This window comes from Lactuca virosa, chromosome 9 (assembly GCF_052849685.1).
Source record: "Lactuca virosa cultivar CGN04683 chromosome 9, Lactuca_virosa_CGN04683_v6, whole genome shotgun sequence".
In the NCBI taxonomy this organism is placed as follows: Eukaryota; Viridiplantae; Streptophyta; class Magnoliopsida; order Asterales; family Asteraceae; genus Lactuca; species Lactuca virosa.
In genome coordinates, this window is record NC_136434.1 from 28,885,029 (window position 1) to 28,906,712 (window position 21,684).

The window sequence follows — 21,684 nt, forward strand, 5'->3', positions numbered from 1 at the left end:
GAAATGCTCTCCCACGGGCTCTCGGTGCCTCGGCCTTCACTGGCCGACCATCAGTAACGCGTAAAGCAGCAGACATAGATCCTTGTGTTGATCCCTGGACAAGCTGTGGACACTCGACCTTCCTATGGCCGGTCTGGTTGCAGTGAACACAGACTGTGAACCCCTTGGGGCAATCCTTGGCTATGTGCCCCTCCTTGTCACACTTGTAGCAAGCGCCTGCTCGACAGATCCCCTCATGGCCCTTGCCGCACTTCCCAAAAGTGCGGCCTTTCTGGCCTCCAGATCTTGAATCAGCGAGCTTTGCCCGTTTGGCTGCCGGCTGAGACTGTGTCCGTCGCCTGTCCCTCCCCTAAGACTCCGCGTCCTCTCTGGCCTGAGTCTCCAGCTCAATCTCCCTCTTTCGGGTATTTGCCTGAAGCTCATCAAATGTCTGGTATGCCGAGTTCGCCACAAACTCGTGAATATCCCTCCTCAGTATGCTCAAGTATCGGCTCATTCGTGCCTGCTCGGTAGACACGTGCTCTGGGCAAAACAACGCGCTCTCATGGAACATCCTCGTAATCACTGTCACAGACTCTGTCCTCTGCTTAAGGGACAAGAACTCTTGGGCCAACCGTTCCCTCTCCACTGGGGGAACATACTCTTCTCGAAACATAGTAGTAAACCTCTCCCAAGACACTGCAGTGAGCTCTGTAGGGGTGAAGCTGGCTATCACAAACTTCCACCAATCCTTCGCCCCCAAGCGAAGCTGGTTCAGCGCGAACCGTACCCTCAAATGTTCCGGACATGAACAATTGTAGAAACACCCCTCGATGTCAGAGATTCATCTCATCACGGCAATCGGATCCTGAGTCCCGTCAAACTCCGGTGGCTTCGTGTTGCTGAACTCCCGGTACAGCAACGAGTCACCCCCATGTGGCCTGGCAGCAGCGACAGCTGCGGTGGCTGCAGCAGCAGCTGCCTCGGTAATCGCAGGGTAACGCTCATCAAATGTCTCAATCAAGGTGGTCTTGATATACCCAAACATCTCGGAAATCTCTGCTCGGATGGCTGCGGCCACCTCCTCGTGAATCATCCTGCGAATCTCCTCGTCACTGGTACCACTGGTACTACTGCCCCCTGGGTTGTGGCGCGTACCCACCATGATGTCTCTCTGAAACACAATACAAAATAATCAGATACTCGATCAAGAATACTCGCACTCGATCACTCACCCCTACTTGTTCCTTAGCATGCTAAAGATTCTTACTTGGACTACTTACCGATCCGGTGCTTCCAGTAGTACGAGCCCAATACTACCTTTCACACCGCATCCGTATTCATCCCAAGTCCTCCTCCTAGGATCCCAGATCGCAAGTACTTTATGCCTCTCTGAACACAGGCTACTCTCTAGTAGGCCTCTCATAGGCTCCTCTCTACTACCTACTCGCACTCTAAGCAACTCACAGTAGCAGTAACTCCTAGGCTAAGGCATCACAAATCAGGCCACTCTAGTCCTAAGATATGAAATACATAGCCTTTTCTCTAGCATGCATAATATATCTCATAATATCTCATAACACATAAAATAGGGGTATTTTGGGAAATCACCGTTCGAGCGCTGGCTGATTGTACACACTGCTCCTTTCCGCTTTTCTCTTGAAAACTCTTACTCGTTTTTAGAAAAAAAATCCTTTTTCTTGAAAATTTTCCTCAAATCCTCAGTTTGAGTCCATACATACCCGAAGGTGTATCCGAATCCCTCAAATCAAGGCTCTGATACCAACTTGTAACGACGTAAATTTTAAACCATTTTTTTTTCATTTTTTTTAAATTGTCACAAAAACACATGTCACGTTTCTCAAAAACTCCAAATACCAATATTAAACATAGTTTTCAAAAACATTTATTCACAATCCAGGATCCACAAAATATAACTCCAACTCCATGGCGTGTGTACAATCATGCCGGTGCCTTCCCGCGATCCTCTGAGGTACCTGAAACACATAACACATAACACGGTAAACACGCATGTTTAGTGAGTTCCCCAAAATACCACACATAAATAATTAGCCACTCGAGGCTATAACTCTATAAGACCTTCCGGTCAATGTGTCTCAGTGGGACCTTCCGGTCCCACAACTCTGATGGACCTTCCGGTCCTAGCCATGATGACCTTCCGGTCCTAACTCTGTAGACCTTCCGGTCCTAACTCCGTTGACCTTCCGGTCCTAGCTTTGTAAGCATCATGATATAGCATATACATATCAAATAAACGAAAACATAATACTACATAACTCATGTAAACACATAAGACCCTCTGGTCATGCATAGTCACCACTTTAGGTAAGGTATAGTGATAAAACTCACCTCGAAGCGAGCAAGCTAATACACCTCGTACACGAATCATCGATCTAGCCTCCGCCTAATACATGTGGTGATTATCTCTAATTAGAACATTATTCTAATAATTTCATACTAACCCCTCTCTAACTCTTGGTAAGGGCAAAAGACCCTTCTACCCCTCCATGGTCTCCATTACTCATATTTGGTCAAAACTCCAACGTCAACAGAAGTCAAACTTGAGTCAACAGTCCATGTTGACTCAACTCGTCGAGTGCATCGAGAAGACTCGTCGAGTCCCCTCGTTCCCTCAGAGACCTTATGAAAACCAACTCTACTCGTCGATTAGACCCGTCAGCTCGTCGAGTTACAGCGTGCTCAGACTTATCGGGATAAACCCTAAGCGACTCGTCGAGTCAGTTCATGGACTCGGCGAGTTCATCCAGTCTATATTCCCATTCAGGCGTTTTAGGGCAGATCTATCACTCCAAACTCTAGATCTAGACTCCGTAGGTTCGAATGTCACGTAAAGCTTCGATCTTTACGTTCATGCTTGGCATATTTGCTCCAATATGCCGTTACAAGCTCCAAAGAAGGTTGGATGCACATGAGCTTGCCTCTAGCTCAATAAAGCTTGGATCTTTGGGCTCTCAAGGCCTCCTATAGTCTAGATCTGAGGTCCTAACCTCAAACCATGCTCAAATAACTCAAGGACACAAGATGATTGGAAGAAAACCCTAAAAGCTCCCAAAAATGGGATCTAACAAACAAGAGGTCAAGATGAGAGCTTTATACCTCTAAATAGCAGCTAATGACAGAAGAATGCAAGATCCACAGCTTCCTCTTGATTAGATCCACTAACTCTTCCAATCTTTCATCCAAAAAGCTTAAGAATGCTCAAGATGGCCTCTCTGTCTCTCTATGCAACGAAAAGGGCAGGTTAGGGTATCTCTCTGGGGAAGGTGGCCGCAAAGGAGGCTATAAGTGCCTTTAAATAGGTCTCAAACCCGGGGATCTAGGGTTTTCACTCCCAGCGCCTACTCGGCGAGTCTACTCTCGGACTCGTTGAGTAGATCATTAAACCCACGTGTACACCCCGCTTCTACTCAGCGAGTTATAGCACCAACTCGTCGAGTAGATCAATGAACCTCAAAAATTGTAACGCCCCGTTCTAAAAGTATTTATTTATGAATTTTCGAGATCAAGAGTAAGGGCTTTTCGGTCTTTCATGGGCAATGGGTTTCATTCGAGAAGGTTTCGGACGGGGGTGTGTCGTTAGAAGCGTAGGGCTTCTCGCCACCTTTTCGTGGATATAAAGTTCGTCGGAAACGGACTTAGGATAAAGGAGTTATAACATTTTGAAGTTGTTGTCATTTATGGTCCCTTAATGGAAAAGTTGGCAAGGCAGTCCCTTGGCATGCATGTAATGCACGCGTATGTTTAGCTGGGTACGCCCAGCGTAAGGCTGGGGTACGCCCAGCGTAGCAGGGCAAAATGATCGCGGGTGCTGGGGTAGTACGCCCAGCATACGTCCAGAGTCCTTAAACCCTAATTTTAGGGTGAGCCACTATATAAAGAACATAATGGCTCAAACCCTAGCCTCATTATCAGTCTCCCCAACCTCATAGAAACCCTAGAATGCCTCATCCTTTCATTTTGTGAGATCTTGACCTTGGGAAGCTCATTTTGGTGGTTTTAAGCTTGGAAGAGGAAAAGAAGAAGTTGTCAAAGAAGGACTTGGGAAGTTGGAGCTTATAGATATGGAATAACATCATCATTTGGAACTCTTTGGAGGTATAAAGTTCATAACTTTGCTTAAGAAAGCTTAGATCTTGTGTAGTGTGGTTTTGGGGTTATTTTGGTCCCAAGAATGGACCTTTTTGGAGCAACTTCGATTTTGAGCTTGGGGTTGCCACCCTCAGAGCTAAAAGTGTCCCACAAGTAATAAAGTTTCAATCTTGATGGTCCTAATGAGTTCATGCATGATATTTAGCCCTTGTTATGGAAGTATGTTGTCACCTTTTTGAGTTTGGGCTTATTTGGTGGGTTGCAAGTCACCAAGTTAGTGACTTTATGGGTTAAGACGTGGAAAAGGACCATAATCTGTAATGGTAGCTTGTAGATCTGAGTATTAAGCACTTATTGGGAAAAGGTCTTAACATAGGTATTACGATGAGCGTACGTGCAGGTATGCCCAGCGTACGCACCATCTTGCCTGTACGCTTAGCGTACATAGATGTACGCTCATCGTACTCTCTCTATATGGGCTATATGTTTTGGGCCACGGTTTGGAGGCATGTTTGGGTATTTGGGCTTGATGGGCCATTGGGAGTCGGTTAATATGGGTCAGGAATTATATTTTGGGCTTAGGGTAAGGCCCATTAAGGGTTTGGGCCCAATATAGCAAATTGGGCCATTATAAGGCTACTAGTGGGCTTGGGAAGCTTACTTAGTATTGGGCCTTGGTTGTGGACAATAGATATGGACCCAATTAGTTTAGGGGTAGAATGGTCATTTTACCCTAAGATGGATTAATGTATTGGACTAAGTGATATTTGGTGTTGTTAGCTCGGGGAGCCAAAGGAGCAGCAGTTCGGGATTGGCAGATAGCAGCTAGAGGGATATCAGCAAGGTTTCAGCAGTGCAAGGTGAGTTATCCTCACTATACCCAAGGGTCTAAGGCACCAAGGCCGGCCCTTTTAATTGTTATTTGAGTTAGTTACTGTTGTGTTATGTTAGTTGGCATCCTGGTAGATATGATGGCTATATGATGGTATGCTCTATTAGATCAATATTCTGATAGATTGGATGTGGCTATGCTTAGTGACCGGTAGTTGGTCTGACCGTCTGTATGCTGGTAGGAGATTACCTGTTATATGTGCACGTGTTGAGCAGTAGTAGAGGGTATTCCATCCTGGTAGGATGATAGGGCCCTAGTATGTCGTTCTGTAGACTGTTATGTGATTATTTGATAGGTGCACATGTTTGATAGTAGGTGGGCATTCCAACCCGGCGGTTGAGGGCCTGGGGTATTCCATCCTGAGGGATGATTGGACCCATAGTAGTTATTGTATGTACAGTAGGTGGGCATTCCAACCCGATGGTTGAGGGCCTGGGGTATTCCATCCTGAGGGATGATTGGACCCATAGTAGTTTTGTATGTATAGGTGGGTGGGCATTCCAACCCGATGGTTGTGGGCCGAGAGTATTCCATCCCAAGGATGATTGGACTCGTAGTATGTTGGTATTCCAACCTGACGGTTGAGGGCCAGGGGTATTCCAACCTGATGGTTGACCGGACCCATTGTATGCTGTTTATTGTTGTATGTGTATGGTTATGTGTGTATGGGTATTTTGGGGGAACTCACTAAGCTTTCGAGCTTACCGTTTTAGTTTATTGTTTCAGGTACATCAGGTGATCGTGGCAAGGCAAAGGCGTGATCGTACCGCTCCTCATGTTTTATGATTTATGTGATATGGTTCTGGTGGATACTCTGATGTTTCAACTATTTTCAAAACAGGATGTATGAACTTAATGGTTTTTGAATGAAATAAAATGTTTTAAATTGGTTGAAATTTTTGGTCGTTACAAAAATAAATAACTAAATTAACATACCTGGGAATCCGGATGTTACAAGTGGTGGCTGCCACCATATACCACCACCGACCACCGCAAGGGTGGTTGTGTGTGCACGTGTTATTAGTGTGTGTGTGTGTGTTTATTTTAGTATATGTGTGTGTGTATTTCGATCGAGTTGTAAATTATAATCGGTATAAGAATAATAAAAGGAAAACTCATAACCACCACCGTTAGGTGGTGGCCGCCGCTGTGATCCGCCGTTGACCACCACTACCCGAGGTGGTAGTGGGTGGTGCCCGACTAGTGAAACCCTAATCGACCTAGTAAAACCCTAGTGTGCCCAATGAAGCCCTAATGGACCTAAAGACCCAACCATGTGACTAATGGGCTAGTAATGGACTGGAAACCCTAATTAGGGTTTGGAAAACCCTAGTGTCATGAAACCCTAATTTTGGGGATCGATCAGGACTCGCATCGGAATTAATTAATAAACTTAAAATATTAAATTATAATCATTGGCAAATTAACCTAAGGCAGTAATGGACTTAATGGATTAAGCCCTTAATGGATTAATTCCTTAATGGGTTAAGTAGGAACACTTAACCCTAATTGTCATTTCATGTGAAAACCCTATTTTCACTTGGGCCTTGAGTTGGGCCTTCGTTTTGGGCTTTAGTGGTTGAACTATAGATGGGCTATCCAAGAACAAGTTAATGGACCAAAATAATTAGATGGGCTTTAGGGTAAGGCCCATGTGAGAGACTTGGGCCCAATTTGGAAAATTAGGCCATAGATGGGCCACAATTGGGCCTTTATGATTATGAGAGATTGGGCTATTAGAATGCCAAGTGTTTGGACCAGAAGAGATGGTTGGGCTTAAGGGTAAGGCCCATGTGAAGGGTTGGGCCCAATTTGGAAAATTGGGCCATATGTTGGGCCTTGGCCCATTACTTGACTGTTGGGCTGTTGGAGTATGAGTTGGACCTTGGGCTTGGAACCCAATTATTAATTGGGTTTTGTTTGATGTTGGCAGTTCGGGAATCTGTCAACCAACAGCTGGAGTTTCATCCACAGGACTTCAGCAGTGCCGAGTGAGTTACCTCACTATACTAAGGGGTCTAAGGCACCAAGGTCGGCCCATTGGATATGATATCATAGCAGTTGGTAGTATGTTACGTATGAGTTAGTGTTGCATGCTAGTTGCTATGCCAGTTAGGTAGATCTGTAGGACTACCTGTGTTGTTATGTGATTATCTGTATGCGCATTAGTTGTGTTATATGTTGACATATTATGTGGGATGGGTTGAGGTGATACTGCTCCGTGCGGTAACCAACAAACCAGAGAGCATTCCAGATACGAGCTAAGGGAGACTCGTATTGTGGGCTCGGGAGCATTCTAGTTACGAGCTGAGGGAGACTCGTATTGTGGGCTCGATGGCAATCCAGATGTGAGTTGTGGGCCCGAAAGGCAATCCAGACTCACACTGTGGGCCCATGGGTAATCCAGTCTGTAAAGTTGTGGACCCAGTACATGCTGTTATTTGTATATATGTTATGTGCAGTGTATCGATATTTTGGGGGAACTCATTAAGCCTCGGGCTTACATTTTCAGTTTATTGTTTCAGGTACATCAGATGATCGCAGGAAGACAAATGTGTGATCGTACAGCTCCTCACCTTTTATAACTATGTTTCTGGGATACTCTGATGTAAAACTGTTTTGAAAATAAATTGGTAATAACTGTTGGTTTCTAAATATTTTAAAAAGTTTAAATTTGGTCTGATTTTTTTTGGGTGTTACAAGAGCATAAGGATGGTCCTAGTGAATGATGGTGGTTGATGGTGACGCTCGGATGGATGTTTATTTTTATTTTTTAATTGTGAGATTAAAAGTGCAAAAAAGTAATTCCACATGGGTTTAACAGGAAAAAAATTAATAAAGTTAATCAAAAGGACCAATGATGAAACAAAATTCAAACTAAAAAGACTAGTGTTAAAAACAATTACATGAATAACATTAAATATGTAATACATAAATAAAACAATACAACATTACAACTAGGAATACAACATAACAACTAGTAATTGACGTAAATAAACCAACCAAATTAGAAGATTTACTCAATATCATCCATAAATAAAGGAACCTAATTTTCCATCAATGACATATAATTGGGTGAAGAAACAATCCTTTGTAGAATTATTTGTTAATTTGGATAGTGTTCATTTTTTTTTTTTTGTGTGTGTAGAGAAGGCATCTATCAAGAAACAATAACAAAAGTAACTATAATTACTAAAGAGTTTTTGGTCTAATAGTGTCAAGATGTATAAAAAATATTAAACAATATTTCACAATATTGTTTTTGAAACGAATATCTATAACACAATTTTTAGTTATTTTTAGTTTGAAACAATATTGAATATAATGAATTTTTCACAATTCTCTTGACTAATAATGAAACGTTAAACAGTACTTTTAGAAGACATTAAAAACTCATGGGTCAAAACTCAAAACCGTCAAATTGAATTTTACAATATTAAAATAATTGTTAACAAATAACAAACAATTTTTTGTTTAAAATCTTATTTAAGGAAAAAACACATTTTTTAAAGAAATTTCGTTTTAGTGGGAAAAGAAATGCTTATTGTGCACTGTGCAATGCTTGATTGGCCTTTGAACATGTTTTGCATGGTGGGGCCAAGTGAAAGAAAAATCTCGAGTTATGTACGCATCCAGGCTCCAGCAAGTTCCGCAATCTTATTAGGCCATGGCTATGGTCACAAATTCACAATGTATTTAGTTATTTACTAGAAAAGTGATGCCTATTAAAATGGTTATCACTGTTTTTTTTTTTGTTTTTTTTTATATATTTAAATTAAAATTAAAAAAGAAACCTAAATTAATAACATAATTAGATATTTCACATTACATAAAAAAAACATAAAACATAAAATTTCAAATCTAGATTCCGAATAACCATAAAAAATAAAACTTAAAACCTAAAAACTAAAAACCATAGAAATTAAACATAAATATTAAAAACGTTAAAACCTAAGTTCTATACTTTTCCCGAACTTCTTGTTGGATTTTCAGAAACACGGCTAAATTTTCCGGGACGATATTCGGTTGCGGTTTCATGTTTAAAATTTGAAGATCAGTGAGTGCTTGTTTCCGACGCCGAACATCCTCCGTTGACTCATATTTTTTTTGTAAAAAACTTAGAGTTTTGTCAATTCTGTCCACAAGCTCGTCTTCGTTAATCGCTTTTCCGCTTGAAGACGCCGCTTTTTTCCCTTTATCCCTTTCCGGTGGTCGACGAAGTTGGACTTCCGGTGGACCCTCCCCTTCGGTCCCATCGAAGTCGTCATTGAGGTCGACACCAAAACTCACATCCGACTCAGAAGTTCTTGGCCTTTTGTTGGAGCCAGTGGTCGATCCCGAATGCGAAGTCTCCGGGTTAAAGACCCATTTTGGATCGTTACGACAAATTTCTCACGCTTTTTGGTGGCCGAACGCTTTACCGCCGGTGGTAACTTTGAATTGTTGGCAAGCGGTTGATAAAATATTGAAATCGTTGCTACCACTTTTATGCATATTTTTCAGATTTTCAAATATGTCGTTAAATTTGGTGCACGCCGCTCGTAGTCACGCCATTTTCCATTGATCGCGTCGTACGTTCGGCCCGTTTGCCTTCCCAAGAGCGAGTGAAAGTGATCTAAAACGCGAAGCCAAAAACTGTTTCCCGTTTGCGCGTTACCAGTCCTCGAGTCGCACGATATAGAAATCCAAGCTTTAGCTAAAGCTTCCTCCTCCTCTTCGATCCAAGTCGTTCCTCTTTTATTTGTAGCTTTTCCTTTTGATTTCCTTCGCCTGGATGGTTGTGTTTCTTCGACCCGGTCGTCGTCGTCGTTGTCCAAGTTTATAGGTGGGGATTGAGAAAAAGGGACTTGAGATGGTTGTGTTTGGAATTGTTGAGATGGTTGTGTTTGGAATTGTTGGGGTTGAAATTGTTGAAAACCTTGGAATTGGGATTGTGGTATTTGTTGTTGGAAGCTAGTTTGGTTGAAATGGAATGTTGGTAAATAGAGGTTGATGTTGGATTGGAGATGTTAGCATTTGAATGTAACCTTGATATTGATCATTTGGAGTGTTTGGGGTTGTTGGGTGTTTGGAGTGGTAGAGGTATTTTGATGTTGCTCCATATTTTTGAGAGAAAATGAGAAAGTAGAGAGATATTATTTGTAGAGAGATATGTGTTTTTGTGTTTATGTGTTTGTGTATATATAGTAGAAGAATTAAATTGAAAAGGTTTTTTTTTTAATTAACCAAACGGTCCAAAAAACGGTCAAAAAGTTTTGGCGAATCAGATTCGACGTAACCATCCGTGATACCCATCAATCCGCGTCACACTCAACATGGGGGGAGGGGGGGTGTTCACGCATAAATACCCCCCTCCACGTCACCTACTACGCGTCAAAAACTATGCCATACCCCATGGCCTTAACTCTTTTAACTATCAATCAAAAATTTAATAGAATTGTAGTATTTATGTTTTTTTATTTTAACAGAAAACATTTCATTAAAAAAAACAAAAGCTTAAGCAAGGTGATCAAGATAAAGTTCATGAAAAACAAGATAAAGGAGAATTACACCACATATGTCAGTTAAGAACATTAAATTTAGATCTATTCTTAATCCAATTAAACGTAAGCAACTAAGCATGCTAATATCATCAGCAATCGCCATTGAAGGTCGCCTCTCATTCTTAAAAACAATTGCGTTTCTTGCTTTCCAGATCATCTGTAGCACCTGGTTCTTGGTATGTACTTTTATTTAAGTATTTTGCATTTTTGGTCTTGGACTCGGCGAGTTGAAGGACCAACTCGCCGAGTAGAAGCGGGATGAGGCGCAGGATTTAAGTGATGGACTCGACGAGTCGGGTCCCGGACTCGACGAGTAGGCTCTGACTGGACAAAACCCTAATCTGAGGATTTGTACCCTATTTAAACAACCTTATACAGCCTCCATCGCCCCTTTATGCTCCCAGAAACCCTCCATAGCAAACCCTAAGTGTTTTGGTGCAAGATCTAAGGCTTTTGAGTGATTTTTGTGGGTTTTGACCTCAAGGAAGAAGGAAGAGCATAGAAAGATCAAGAGGAAGCTGAAGGATCCGATTTTGGTTCATCATTTGCAGCCTTTGAGAGGTATAAAGTCTGTACCTTGCTCTTTCATTTGATAGATCCCTTTTTGGGGAGATTTAGGGCTTTTATAAGCCATTTTGGTAACCAACCATGATTGCAAACATGGTTGGGGGTCAAGACTTCGGATCTAAGTCTTGGGAGGGGTCACAAGGCAGATTTGGGTTGCTTTTGCACCCAAGGAAGGCCCCATGCAACACTAGAGCTTATTTTATGTCCTTTTGAGCTCAAAGTCCCATGCGTGCACGTAAAGTTTGTAACTTTACGTGCTAGAACGATTAAAGGAGCCTAGATCTATCTTTTGGTCAAGTGTTGTACATCAGAAATCGAGGATTTTGGGTGTGGACGTTATCGACTCGGCGAGTCCGTACTTGGGACTCGACGAGTCCAAGGCTTTGAGTCCCATTTCTGATGAGGGTCAAAAGGACTCAGTTAGGCGTTAGAAAGGTTGTAACAGTACAAAAGGAGTGACCTAACGCACTGGACTTAATTTTAGACCTGGAGTTCATGGGACTCGACGAGTGCTAGAACAGACTCGGCGAGTCCAAGGCAATCTTCTTAAGTTTGAAGATGAACTCGACGAGTTGTTCCTACGACTCGGCGAGTCAAGGTCAGGACTTGTTCATCAGTTGAAGGTGAACTCGACGAGTGTTCATCCGACTCGGCGAGTCGGATGAAGGTTCATTGATGTTCGTAAGGAAGGGGAACTCGTCGAGTCGTTGCCAAACTCGACGAGTCGAGTCGTGGATAAGGACGAGTAAAGGGAAGGGACTCGACGAGTTGACGGCCCAACTCGGCGAGTCGGGTCAACTGGAAGTTGACTTTGACTTGGACTTGGTTGGGGGTAAAATGGTCATTTTACCCTAAGAGTAGACATCAGTTTCTAACTGAGTGTTTTGTGGGGGTTGTAGCCGGAGGATTTCCGAAGCAGCAGCGGACGGAGGTTTCCCGCACAGATTATCAGCAGCTTCCCGTACGAGGTGAGTTACCTTCCAGTAGGGGTGGGTCTAAGGCCACAATGCCGGCCCACCAAAGAGGAGTATTTAGGAGATGATTGTCTTTGTGATAATTATCTTGGTTTGGTTACATGCTTTGGTCATGAGTTTTATCTGTATGATATGTTACGTGTATGATAGGGATTGATTTCCCTGGTAGCGGTCCTTAGGACCGAAGGGTAGGTCAGTACCCGGATATGCCTGACTGTATGTTTATATCTTGTTGTTGTATGCTAGTGGTAGGGGGTGGAATAGTCCCCAGTTACCGGTTGAAAGATACCGATGATGGTTACCGGTTGAAAGATACCGATGATGGTCACCGGTTGAAAGATACCGATGAGGATTACCGTTGAAAGATACCGACGATGATTACCGGTTGAAAGATACCGAGGATATTGTATGGTATGTGGTATGATGGGGGAACTCACTAAGCTTTGTGCTTACGGTTTCGGTTTTGGTTTCAGGTACCTCTTCGTCTAAGGGGAAGGAGCCGGCGGCGTAGCATCGCATCACACACACACACACACATGATTTCCGCATGGAGCTTTCTGGGATTTGTACTCTGATATGTTATTATTTTATGACTTGGGTTTTCAGACATGATACATTGTTTATGAGATGATGTGTTTTCACAGTATTTTCTTATGAATGTTTTTATGAGTCAGTTAATTAAAAAGAAATTTTTGGACCTGAAAATTGGGATGTTACATCATCCAAATGGTGCAATAGATTAATGACAACTTCAAATTTTAAGTTTTTTTTCTCACTGTTAACCTGATTGAGCATCATTTCTAAATCAAGAGATGAAAGGGTTGTTCTGGAAGAATTCGAGACCACTCCACAAGCCACTTCCACAACAATGGCACATAACCACAAGAAAAGAAAATGTGATCCAACCCTTCATCAAAATCATGACAGAAAGTGCATAAGTTGGACGATACCACTATACCACGCCTCATTAGGTTAGGAACCAAATGAATCCTATTTTTTATCATTCTCCAGACAAAACAATTGATCTTCAGCGGGGTCCAACCAACCCATTTGAAAGAAGTTACCATAACATGATTATCCATAAGAAGCTTTAAAGATTTGATCGAGAAATCTTCTTTGCTATCAACACTCCAAGTCCACCTATCATTATAAAAATGAAACTGAAAATTATTCAACATATCAGTGAAGTCTGATAATTGTCTCATTTAACGCCCACTCCTTGTTTGTCTAGATCATTCCCAAAAGAAATGCTTCTTCATTCCAGCCCACACCCACTCTATCACTAATTAAGCAATTTATGTGAATTATGATTTAAAAAGTTAAGTGTGTGTAAATTATATATAAATAAAAATGAAAATGGAGATAATATTTAATTTATATTTATATCTAAAAATCAGCATTTTATGATTAACTTTTCAATAGCTATTTAAGTTTAAAAAGATTTAGAGGTTACATATTTATTGTAAATTATCTAAAAAAAAAAACAAAAGTAAAGGAGTTTGAGTATTTCTTATAGAAAAAACCATTATAGTTGAATACAGTTATATAGATAATTTGAGAGTTTGAGGTTACATATTTATTGTAAATTATCTAAAAAAACAAAAGTAAAGGAGTTTGAGTATTTATAAAGGAGTTTTTTAAGAGTTTTTTTTTCATCTTTAAATAATCATTAAAAATGAAAAAAATATTGGATGAGTTTTATTTTTAATTTATGTTTTTTCAAAAAATATTAAAAATCAAAAAAAAAATTCTCTTACGATATTAAAAAAAAAATAGTATGTTAATTAATAAGTTTTTCTATTAAGTTTTTTCAATTATTCTGTGGATATATATAGATTTTCAATACTGTAGACAATTTTTATAAAGCTTCTATAAAAAACAAATAAAATAATTCTTTTTTTTTTTTACTGTGAAGATAAGATTAGATTTTTTATTTTAAGTTTTTTATTAAAAAAAAGCAATATTAGTAAAAAAAAATCTAGTTATAAACCATACGTGTGCAATTTCCATTCTTCCTCTTTAACCCCTCCCCCAATCCCGTCTCTGAAAATCGTCTATAATGACCTCCTCCAGCTACCACGAGCACCATTAAACTCGCCACCAACCTCCTTTCTCCTCTCTAATTCTTTCATGTCTTCCTTTTCCGACCAAGCTCCTGCTCCCCGGACTGGCGGACTCGCAGCTCGAATCGCAGAAAGAGTGGGCTCCGGCGTACCAAAATTCAAGTCAATCCCTCCACCTTCACTACCCATCTCCCCTCCGGCGGTATCACCTTCTTCCTACTTCGCTATTCCCGCTGGTTTAAGCCCGGCTGATCTTTTGGACTCCCCTGTTCTTCTCTCGTCTTCCCACGTAAGTCTCTGTTTTTTTTTTCACCCGTTGGTGGCGGTTTGATTCCACCAGCGCTGACCCTGTATTTGAGCCTTTTGTTTCTTGTTTTATGGCAATGAAACAGTTTTTCGATGAAAATACATGGGAATTTGCTAAAATTTGGAACTGATATGATAAAGTTTTTTTTTTCCCTCTTTTGGACTAAACATGAATTTTAGCGCGCCAGATGTTTGTTGTTTTTGTTGACTGAAACATATGTTTAATTACACCTTTTTAAACATTTATTGCAGATTCTACCATCTCCGACCACCGGTTCCTTCCCATTTCAAGCTTTCAATTGGAAGAATCTCAGCAGCAACAACCAGAACCACGAACAGAGCATAAAAAAGGAGCAAAAAAGCTTCACAGATTTCTCTTTTCAACAACAATCAAATCATCTTACTGTAAGTTTTAATCATTCTGGGTTTCTTATGTTTTGGATAAACAATAAACGGACAATAATTTGATTTCTGATTTCAGGAGCAACTATGGAATCATCAGAAATCCAGGGAACAAGATGAAAAAGCTTTTGTGCAATCAGAACACGCATCACAGTTCCAGAGTTTCTCCCCTGAAATTTCCACGATTCAAACCGATTCAAATTCGCAGACGCAGGGTTTTCAATCGGGTTATGCAGCCAGCAACAGCAATTTCAACAATCAATCATCGCAGAAAAAATCAGATGATGGGTATAATTGGAGAAAATACGGGCAAAAGCAGGTGAAAGGAAGTGAAAATCCTAGAAGCTATTACAAGTGCACGTATCCAAACTGTTCGATGAAGAAGAAACTGGAAACGAATTTAGATGGACAGATTACAGAGATAGTGTATAAGGGTAACCATAATCATCCAAAACCTCAATCTACTCGAAGATCATCGTCATCGTCATCAGCTTCAAATCATTTACAGATGACTCAAGTATCTAGTAACCATGAACTACTTGATTACCCTGATCAATCTTATGGTTCTCACGGATCTGGGCAGTTCGATTCCGTAGCCACGCCGGAGAATTCGTCAGTTTCTGATGACCTTGATCGGAGTAGCTGTCAGAGGAGTAGGTCAGGTGGGGACGAGTTCGATGAAGACGAGCCTGATGCCAAAAGATGGTAAATTTCTCCTTTTTATTACAAAAAAGTATATTTATACGTGTATTTTGAATGGTATTTGCGATTCAAATCAATATTTGCTAATTTAATTTCGTTACTGATTCACAGGAGGGCGTCGGAAAATGAAGGGATATCAACGATCGGAGGAACTAGAACTGTAAGAGAACCGAGGGTTGTGGTTCAAACAACAAGCGATATTGATATTCTTGATGATGGGTATAGATGGAGAAAATACGGCCAAAAAGTAGTCAAAGGAAACCCTAATCCTAGGTAAGAAAATAATCATCATGTTATAGATTTATAATGAGATTATTGTGGTTTCTAAATTTATATTTACATTATATTTTTCTTTAAAATCTATAGGAGTTACTATAAATGTACGAGTTCCGGTTGTTCTGTTAGAAAACACGTTGAAAGAGCGTCCCAAGACTTGAGGTCAGTGATAACAACCTACGAGGGAAAGCACAACCACGATGTCCCAATGGCTCGAGGGTCTGGTCATCGGTTGCCATCTGGCACACTCGGCAACAACATTCCCACCACCGCAATTAAGCCTGTTGCACTCTCCCATTACCAATCTAACAACTCTATTTCGGATTCAGCCCGTGGATTCAGTTTCCTTTCATCAGCAGATAATCAAACAATGTTTACGTCAGAGATGTTGCAGAATAATGAAAGTTTCAAGTTCTCGAGATTTGAGAATGCTCTGAACTCGAACTACATTGATCAAAAACGTGATTCCGAAAGAGCATTTTCAGAAGCCAAGGAGGAACCTCGAGATGATATGTTTTTCGAGTCCTTATTATGCTAAGGACATTTTCAGAAGGGCTTAAATAATGACACTTATCTATACTTCAAAGACTTAGAGATAGATTACATACACAAGAAAGAAAGATTCTTTTGTTGTTTTATTGCCATTTTGTTTGTTGTGTGTATATTTTTGGTAAAAAAATCCTATAGGAGCATTACTTACCTTTTTACCCTCGTTATTTTGAGGCCTCTCCAATGTAAAGTCTCATGTACAACATAGGATCGGGGGTATATTGTATTTACAATTTTTCATATATTTTGAATATCTAAAAAGTTTAAGCTTTATGAGGTTAAGAGACTCAACAATATTGAGATTTGTACGCGAGTATTTTCTTGATTTGGATAATAATAAATTTTAAAAGATAAATCATATAAAACTTGAACCTTCTGATTTATGTTGACAAATGAAGAAGTGATAAATTTTTATTTTTTAGAGGAAAATTATATAAAATAAAATAAAATGGAGCGTGCAAGAAAAACTTTGGGCTGGTGGCTGAAAAGAAAGGAAAAAGCAGGGTAGAAAGCGACAAAAATCATAACTGTGGGGGTCGGTGATTCTCACGTTACTTTAAAGAGGCACCCGTCATTGATGACATAATCATGTTACATTTATGGTTCGTTCACATTTAGATAATGGAGTATGAACTTTGGTTGGTTTCAAACCAACTACGATATTTGATTTAAGTTTTAAATACAAAATCTAATTTAAAGTAATTATTATATTTAAATACAACTTTGGTTAACGTTTTTTTTGTCCATGTGGGTTTGCTTAACTTATAAGTTAAATTTAATAATTTTTTTTTAAATATAACTCTAAATGTCCAATTGTTTTATATCGGCTTATAATATATATTTTTAATAACAATCATTGTTCTGCATATGTTTATAGGACATGTTAGTCTTTATGTATTTATTTTATTATTCGTTCTGTTTTTCTATTTTTTTTTTAAAAAGTAACAAAAAATGTAAATGTCTAATGGGGTTTGAATGGGTCAAAGATTTATGGCGAATCGATGATGTCGACGACGACTTGCGAGTCTAGATTAACTTGGCAAACACGTTGGTTAAAGTCAACCTGCCACTTGCGAAGAACCTTCCTTTCCATTTGTTGTTTTGTTAAGCTTAAATAATCATCCGACCTAATTATATAAAATTAAATAAAAATTATAAAATTGGTCCATATGGTTTGAAAAAAAAGTGTTGATAGAGTCCAAAAAGTATTTAATTTGCATTAAAGATTCAAAATCAAATAATTTATGTGATTTTGGTCTAAGAAAACTTGAAAAGACGGTTATGTCATTTTATTTTATTTTTTCCACATTTATAATTATTCAAATACTATTTTAATATAAAAATAAAAATAAAATAAAATAATTATCCCTCACCCACCTACCCATATCTCTCTCTCTCTCTCTCTCATACAAAAACACATAGACTTCTCTCTCCCCCATACCCTTCTTCTCTCTTTAACTCTATTTTTCTTTCTCTTATCTTCTTCTCACCTTTCACCTGCAAATCATTTGCAGATGAAAAAAATACCTAGATGATAAACACCTTCATTTTCTCTCTGTCTCTCATTTTCGTTTTATCCATGTAAGATTGAGTGATCCAAAATAACAAAAACAATTGCAACAAAAACCCAATACATATTGTCATAATCCAGATTTGGCAGCTTTAATTTGTTGATTTCTGCACGTTTTTTTTTGTTATTTTAATTAGTCTTCAAGTTTGAATAAGTCCAAGCCATGTTGGCTAGTTCTTCCCTGTTTTCATGCATATAGGGTAGTCTGTTTCCTTTATGTTAGGCATTTCCTTTTCTAGTTTAAATACAAGGCAAAAGTGTACGTTTGTATGTGGTTTTCTCTTCCAAGTTAGTGAATAACAAGTGCAGCCTTTTGCCCCTGTATGTGTTTCTTTTCTGTCCCAGTTCTTTTTTTCCTTATTTTTTTGCCACTGTGATACTCTTTATTTTGTCCCTGTTCTTTGTCTCTGTATTATCATCTCTTCAAGAAGCCAACATTTGGTATCAGAGCACAACCTGGTGCATGCCAAAGTACCAACCGCGAAAAGAGATGACATGAAACAAAGAAAATGGTGAAAAGGAAGGTATGATCACTCTTCATTACCCGATGCTGTCAAGGAGTAACTACTCTGCATGGGCCATAAAAATGAGGGTCTTCATGCAAGCCCAGGGAGTGTGGGATGCAGTGGAACCCAGAACATCAAACAGTGTGGTATAAGTGAAGAAAGATAAAATGGCCTTGGCAGCCATCTATCAAGGCATACCTGAAGATTTATTGCTTTTATTGGGTGAGAAGAAAACAGCCAAAGAAGCATAGGAAGCCTTGAAGACCATGTTCTTGGGGGCAAATAGAGTGAAGACAACAATAATACAAACTTTAAAAGCCGAGTTTGAAGCCTTGAATATGAAGGAGTCGGAAGTTGTAGATGAGTTCGTTGTGAAAGTGAGCAATATAGTTAGTACCATGCGTACTCTGGGGGATACAGTTGAAGAATCCTATGTAGTGAAGAAACTACTGAGAGCAGTACCCCTTAAATTCCTTCAAATAGCCTCAACCCTGGAGCAGTTTGAGAACTTGGATGAAATGACAGTTGAAGAGGTGATTGGAAGACTGAAAGCACATGAAGAACGTATGAAAGGTCATAGTGAACCAGATGATAGAAAGCTTCTCATGACTTACTAAGAATGGACTGAAAAGAACAAGAAGAGTGCTGAAGGTGACTCCAAAAGCACCCCAAAAGGGAACTGTGGTGGATCTGGATCATCACGGGGAAGAGGAAGGGGTCGAGGCAGAGGTGGTGGACGCGGTGGTCGTGGTAGAGGCAACTCTTCCCACCAGAAGAACGGAAACAATGGTGGGTCCAACAGTCAAGATAAGAGTACTGTACAATGCTATAATTGTCAAGACTATGGATATTATGTTGCTGAGTGTAAGAATCCAAGAAAAGAAAGAAATCAAGTGAATAACTTGATTCAAGAACAGTTTGACAACGAACCAGCACTATTTTGGCATCTTTTGATGCAACTGTAGAAAATGGTGAAGTGTTCTTGAATGAAGAAAACTTAAACCCACCATTGAAGACAAAAGGAGATATAGTGAAACAATCAAACATGTGGTATTTGGATACAGGGGCCAACAACCACATGACAGGTGAAAAGTACTAGTTTTAGACAAAATGATTCAAGGTTATGTGAAGTTTGGGAATGAAGCTAGAGTGAGAATTGAAGGAAAAGGCTCAACTGTTTTCCAATGCAAGAATGGAGAACATCGTAAGTTGGATGAGGTTTATTATATCCCAGACTTATGTAGCAACATAATAAGTCTGGGACAGTTGGCGGAAGGTAGAGATGAAATCAGAATAAAGGATCCATTTTTATGGGTTCATGACACTTCTGGAAGGCTGTTGATGAGGGTCCAAAGATCTCCAAATCGGCTCTACAATATTGAATTAGAAGATACTCATCCTCGTGGAAGATACTCATCCAAATCGGCTATACAATATTGAATTAGAAGATACTCATCCAAATCGGCTCTACACTTCTGGAAGTCTGGGACAGCGTGCTTAGTTGCTGAAATCAGTGAACCCTCATGGCTTTGGCACGCTACGATGGGTCATGTGAATTTTCACTCTCTAAAACTCATGTCTGATAAGAAGTTAGTTGAAGGTATACCAAAGATACTCATCCCAAATCAGCCATGTGAAGGTTGCCTATTAGGAAAGGAGTCATGAAACTCCTACCCTTCACAAGAAAACTACGGGGCAAAGAAAAGATTGGAGCTTGTCCATGGTGACTTGTGTGGACCGGACTCACCTCCAACATCCACTGGAAACAGGTACTTCATGTTGCTTTATGATGATTACAGTAGAGTAATGTGGGTCTATCTAATGAAAACAAAAGATGAAGCTTTTCAAGTCTTTAAGAACTTCAGGGCAAAAGTAGAAATTGAATCAGGAGAGAAGATGAAGGTTCTTAGAACGGATCATGGTGGTGAATTCCTTTCAAATCAGTTCACTTCATACTGTAATGAAACAGGTCTGGATCATCATTATATTGCACCATACTCCCCACAACAAAATGGGGTTGTGGAGAGGCGAAATCGATCTGTTCTGGAGATGGTTAGAAGTAGCTTGGAATCCATGAAGGTGCTTGATGTTTTGTGGGGAGAGGCAGTAAGTCACGCTGTGTATGTTCTAAATAGAGTTAACCCAGAAGCTCTTAAAGATACTAGACCGTATGAAGTATGGACGAGTAGAATGCCACAGGTAGAGCATCTTAGGGTGTTTGGTGTGTTGGGCACATGAGGGTGTCCAAGAGTTACTTGAAGAAGTTAGAAGATAAAAGCATGAAAGTTGTTTATCTTGGAGTAGAAAGAGGGACAGAAGCATATAGAGTGTTGGATCCAGACATGGGTTTAATATATGTGAGAAGGAACGTGTGTTTTGAAGAAAATAAACGTTGGCCATTGGAGACGGCAAGAAAGATTAGAGCCGTTCCAGGAATGACGTTCACAGTGGATGGATACAACGAAGACACCTTTGAGATAGAGGGAACAATACGTAATGTGGCTAATATGTCAAACGTTGGACCTTATCAAGATAGTCCAACATTGACTGAAAGTGGGCCATTTAATGAAGATTCGGTGCAACCCTCTAATACTCCAGTACAACCCATTACTTCTCAATTGGAATCATCCACAAACCAACAAAACACACCACAACAGATCGTATCACCTCCATACATACCAACGTCGTTAACTGGGTCATCGACCTCGGTATCAAGCTCCACGAGTGGAGGCGCTCCCAAAAGGTATCGATTACTAATCGATCTGTATGAAAATACCGATCGATTAATGTTGATTCAAAACAGTGACGAGCCATCGTCGTATATGGAAGCAAGCAAGCAAGTCGAATGGGTTGAGGCTATGAAATCAGAGCTCGATTCAAATGAAAGAAACAAGACATGGGATTTGGTCGAACTACCTAAAGATCGAAAGGATATAGGGATGAAGTGGGTTTTCAAGGTGAAGAAAGATCAAAAAGGAAAGATAGTGAAGCATAAGGCGAGATTGGTAGCAATTGGGTATGTCTAAAAACCGGGGATAGACTATGACAAAGTCTTTGCACCCGTAGCTAGACTGGAAACATTACGAGTAATACTCGCCCTTGTAGGAACAAACGGATGGCTTGTGCACCATCCAGATGTGAAATCGGCCTTTCTGAATGGCAACTTAGAGCAAGAAGTTTACGTATCTCAATCAGAGGGGTTCGAGAAGAAAGGTCAGCTAAAC

At 40.1% G+C, this 21,684-nt stretch overlaps 2 protein-coding genes across 2 annotated transcripts; both read left to right on the forward strand.

The window, feature by feature from the left end:
* The first annotated feature begins 14,115 nt into the window (after positions 1-14,115).
* Positions 14,116-16,657, forward strand: LOC145136496 (WRKY transcription factor WRKY24-like). Its single transcript, XM_079070624.1, has 5 exons — positions 14,116-14,438; positions 14,708-14,860; positions 14,937-15,562; positions 15,671-15,832; positions 15,926-16,657. Exons 1-5 carry the CDS (start codon positions 14,217-14,219, stop codon positions 16,371-16,373), a joined length of 1,611 nt encoding a protein of 536 aa, XP_078926750.1. The 5' UTR covers positions 14,116-14,216; the 3' UTR covers positions 16,374-16,657.
* Positions 16,658-18,726: 2,069 nt separating this feature from the next.
* LOC145139081 (uncharacterized) lies at positions 18,727-19,077 on the forward strand. The gene has a single exon (XM_079073031.1). The coding sequence runs from the start codon at positions 18,727-18,729 to the stop codon at positions 19,075-19,077; it is 351 nt and encodes a 116-aa protein (XP_078929157.1).
* Positions 19,078-21,684: the final 2,607 nt, after the last annotated feature.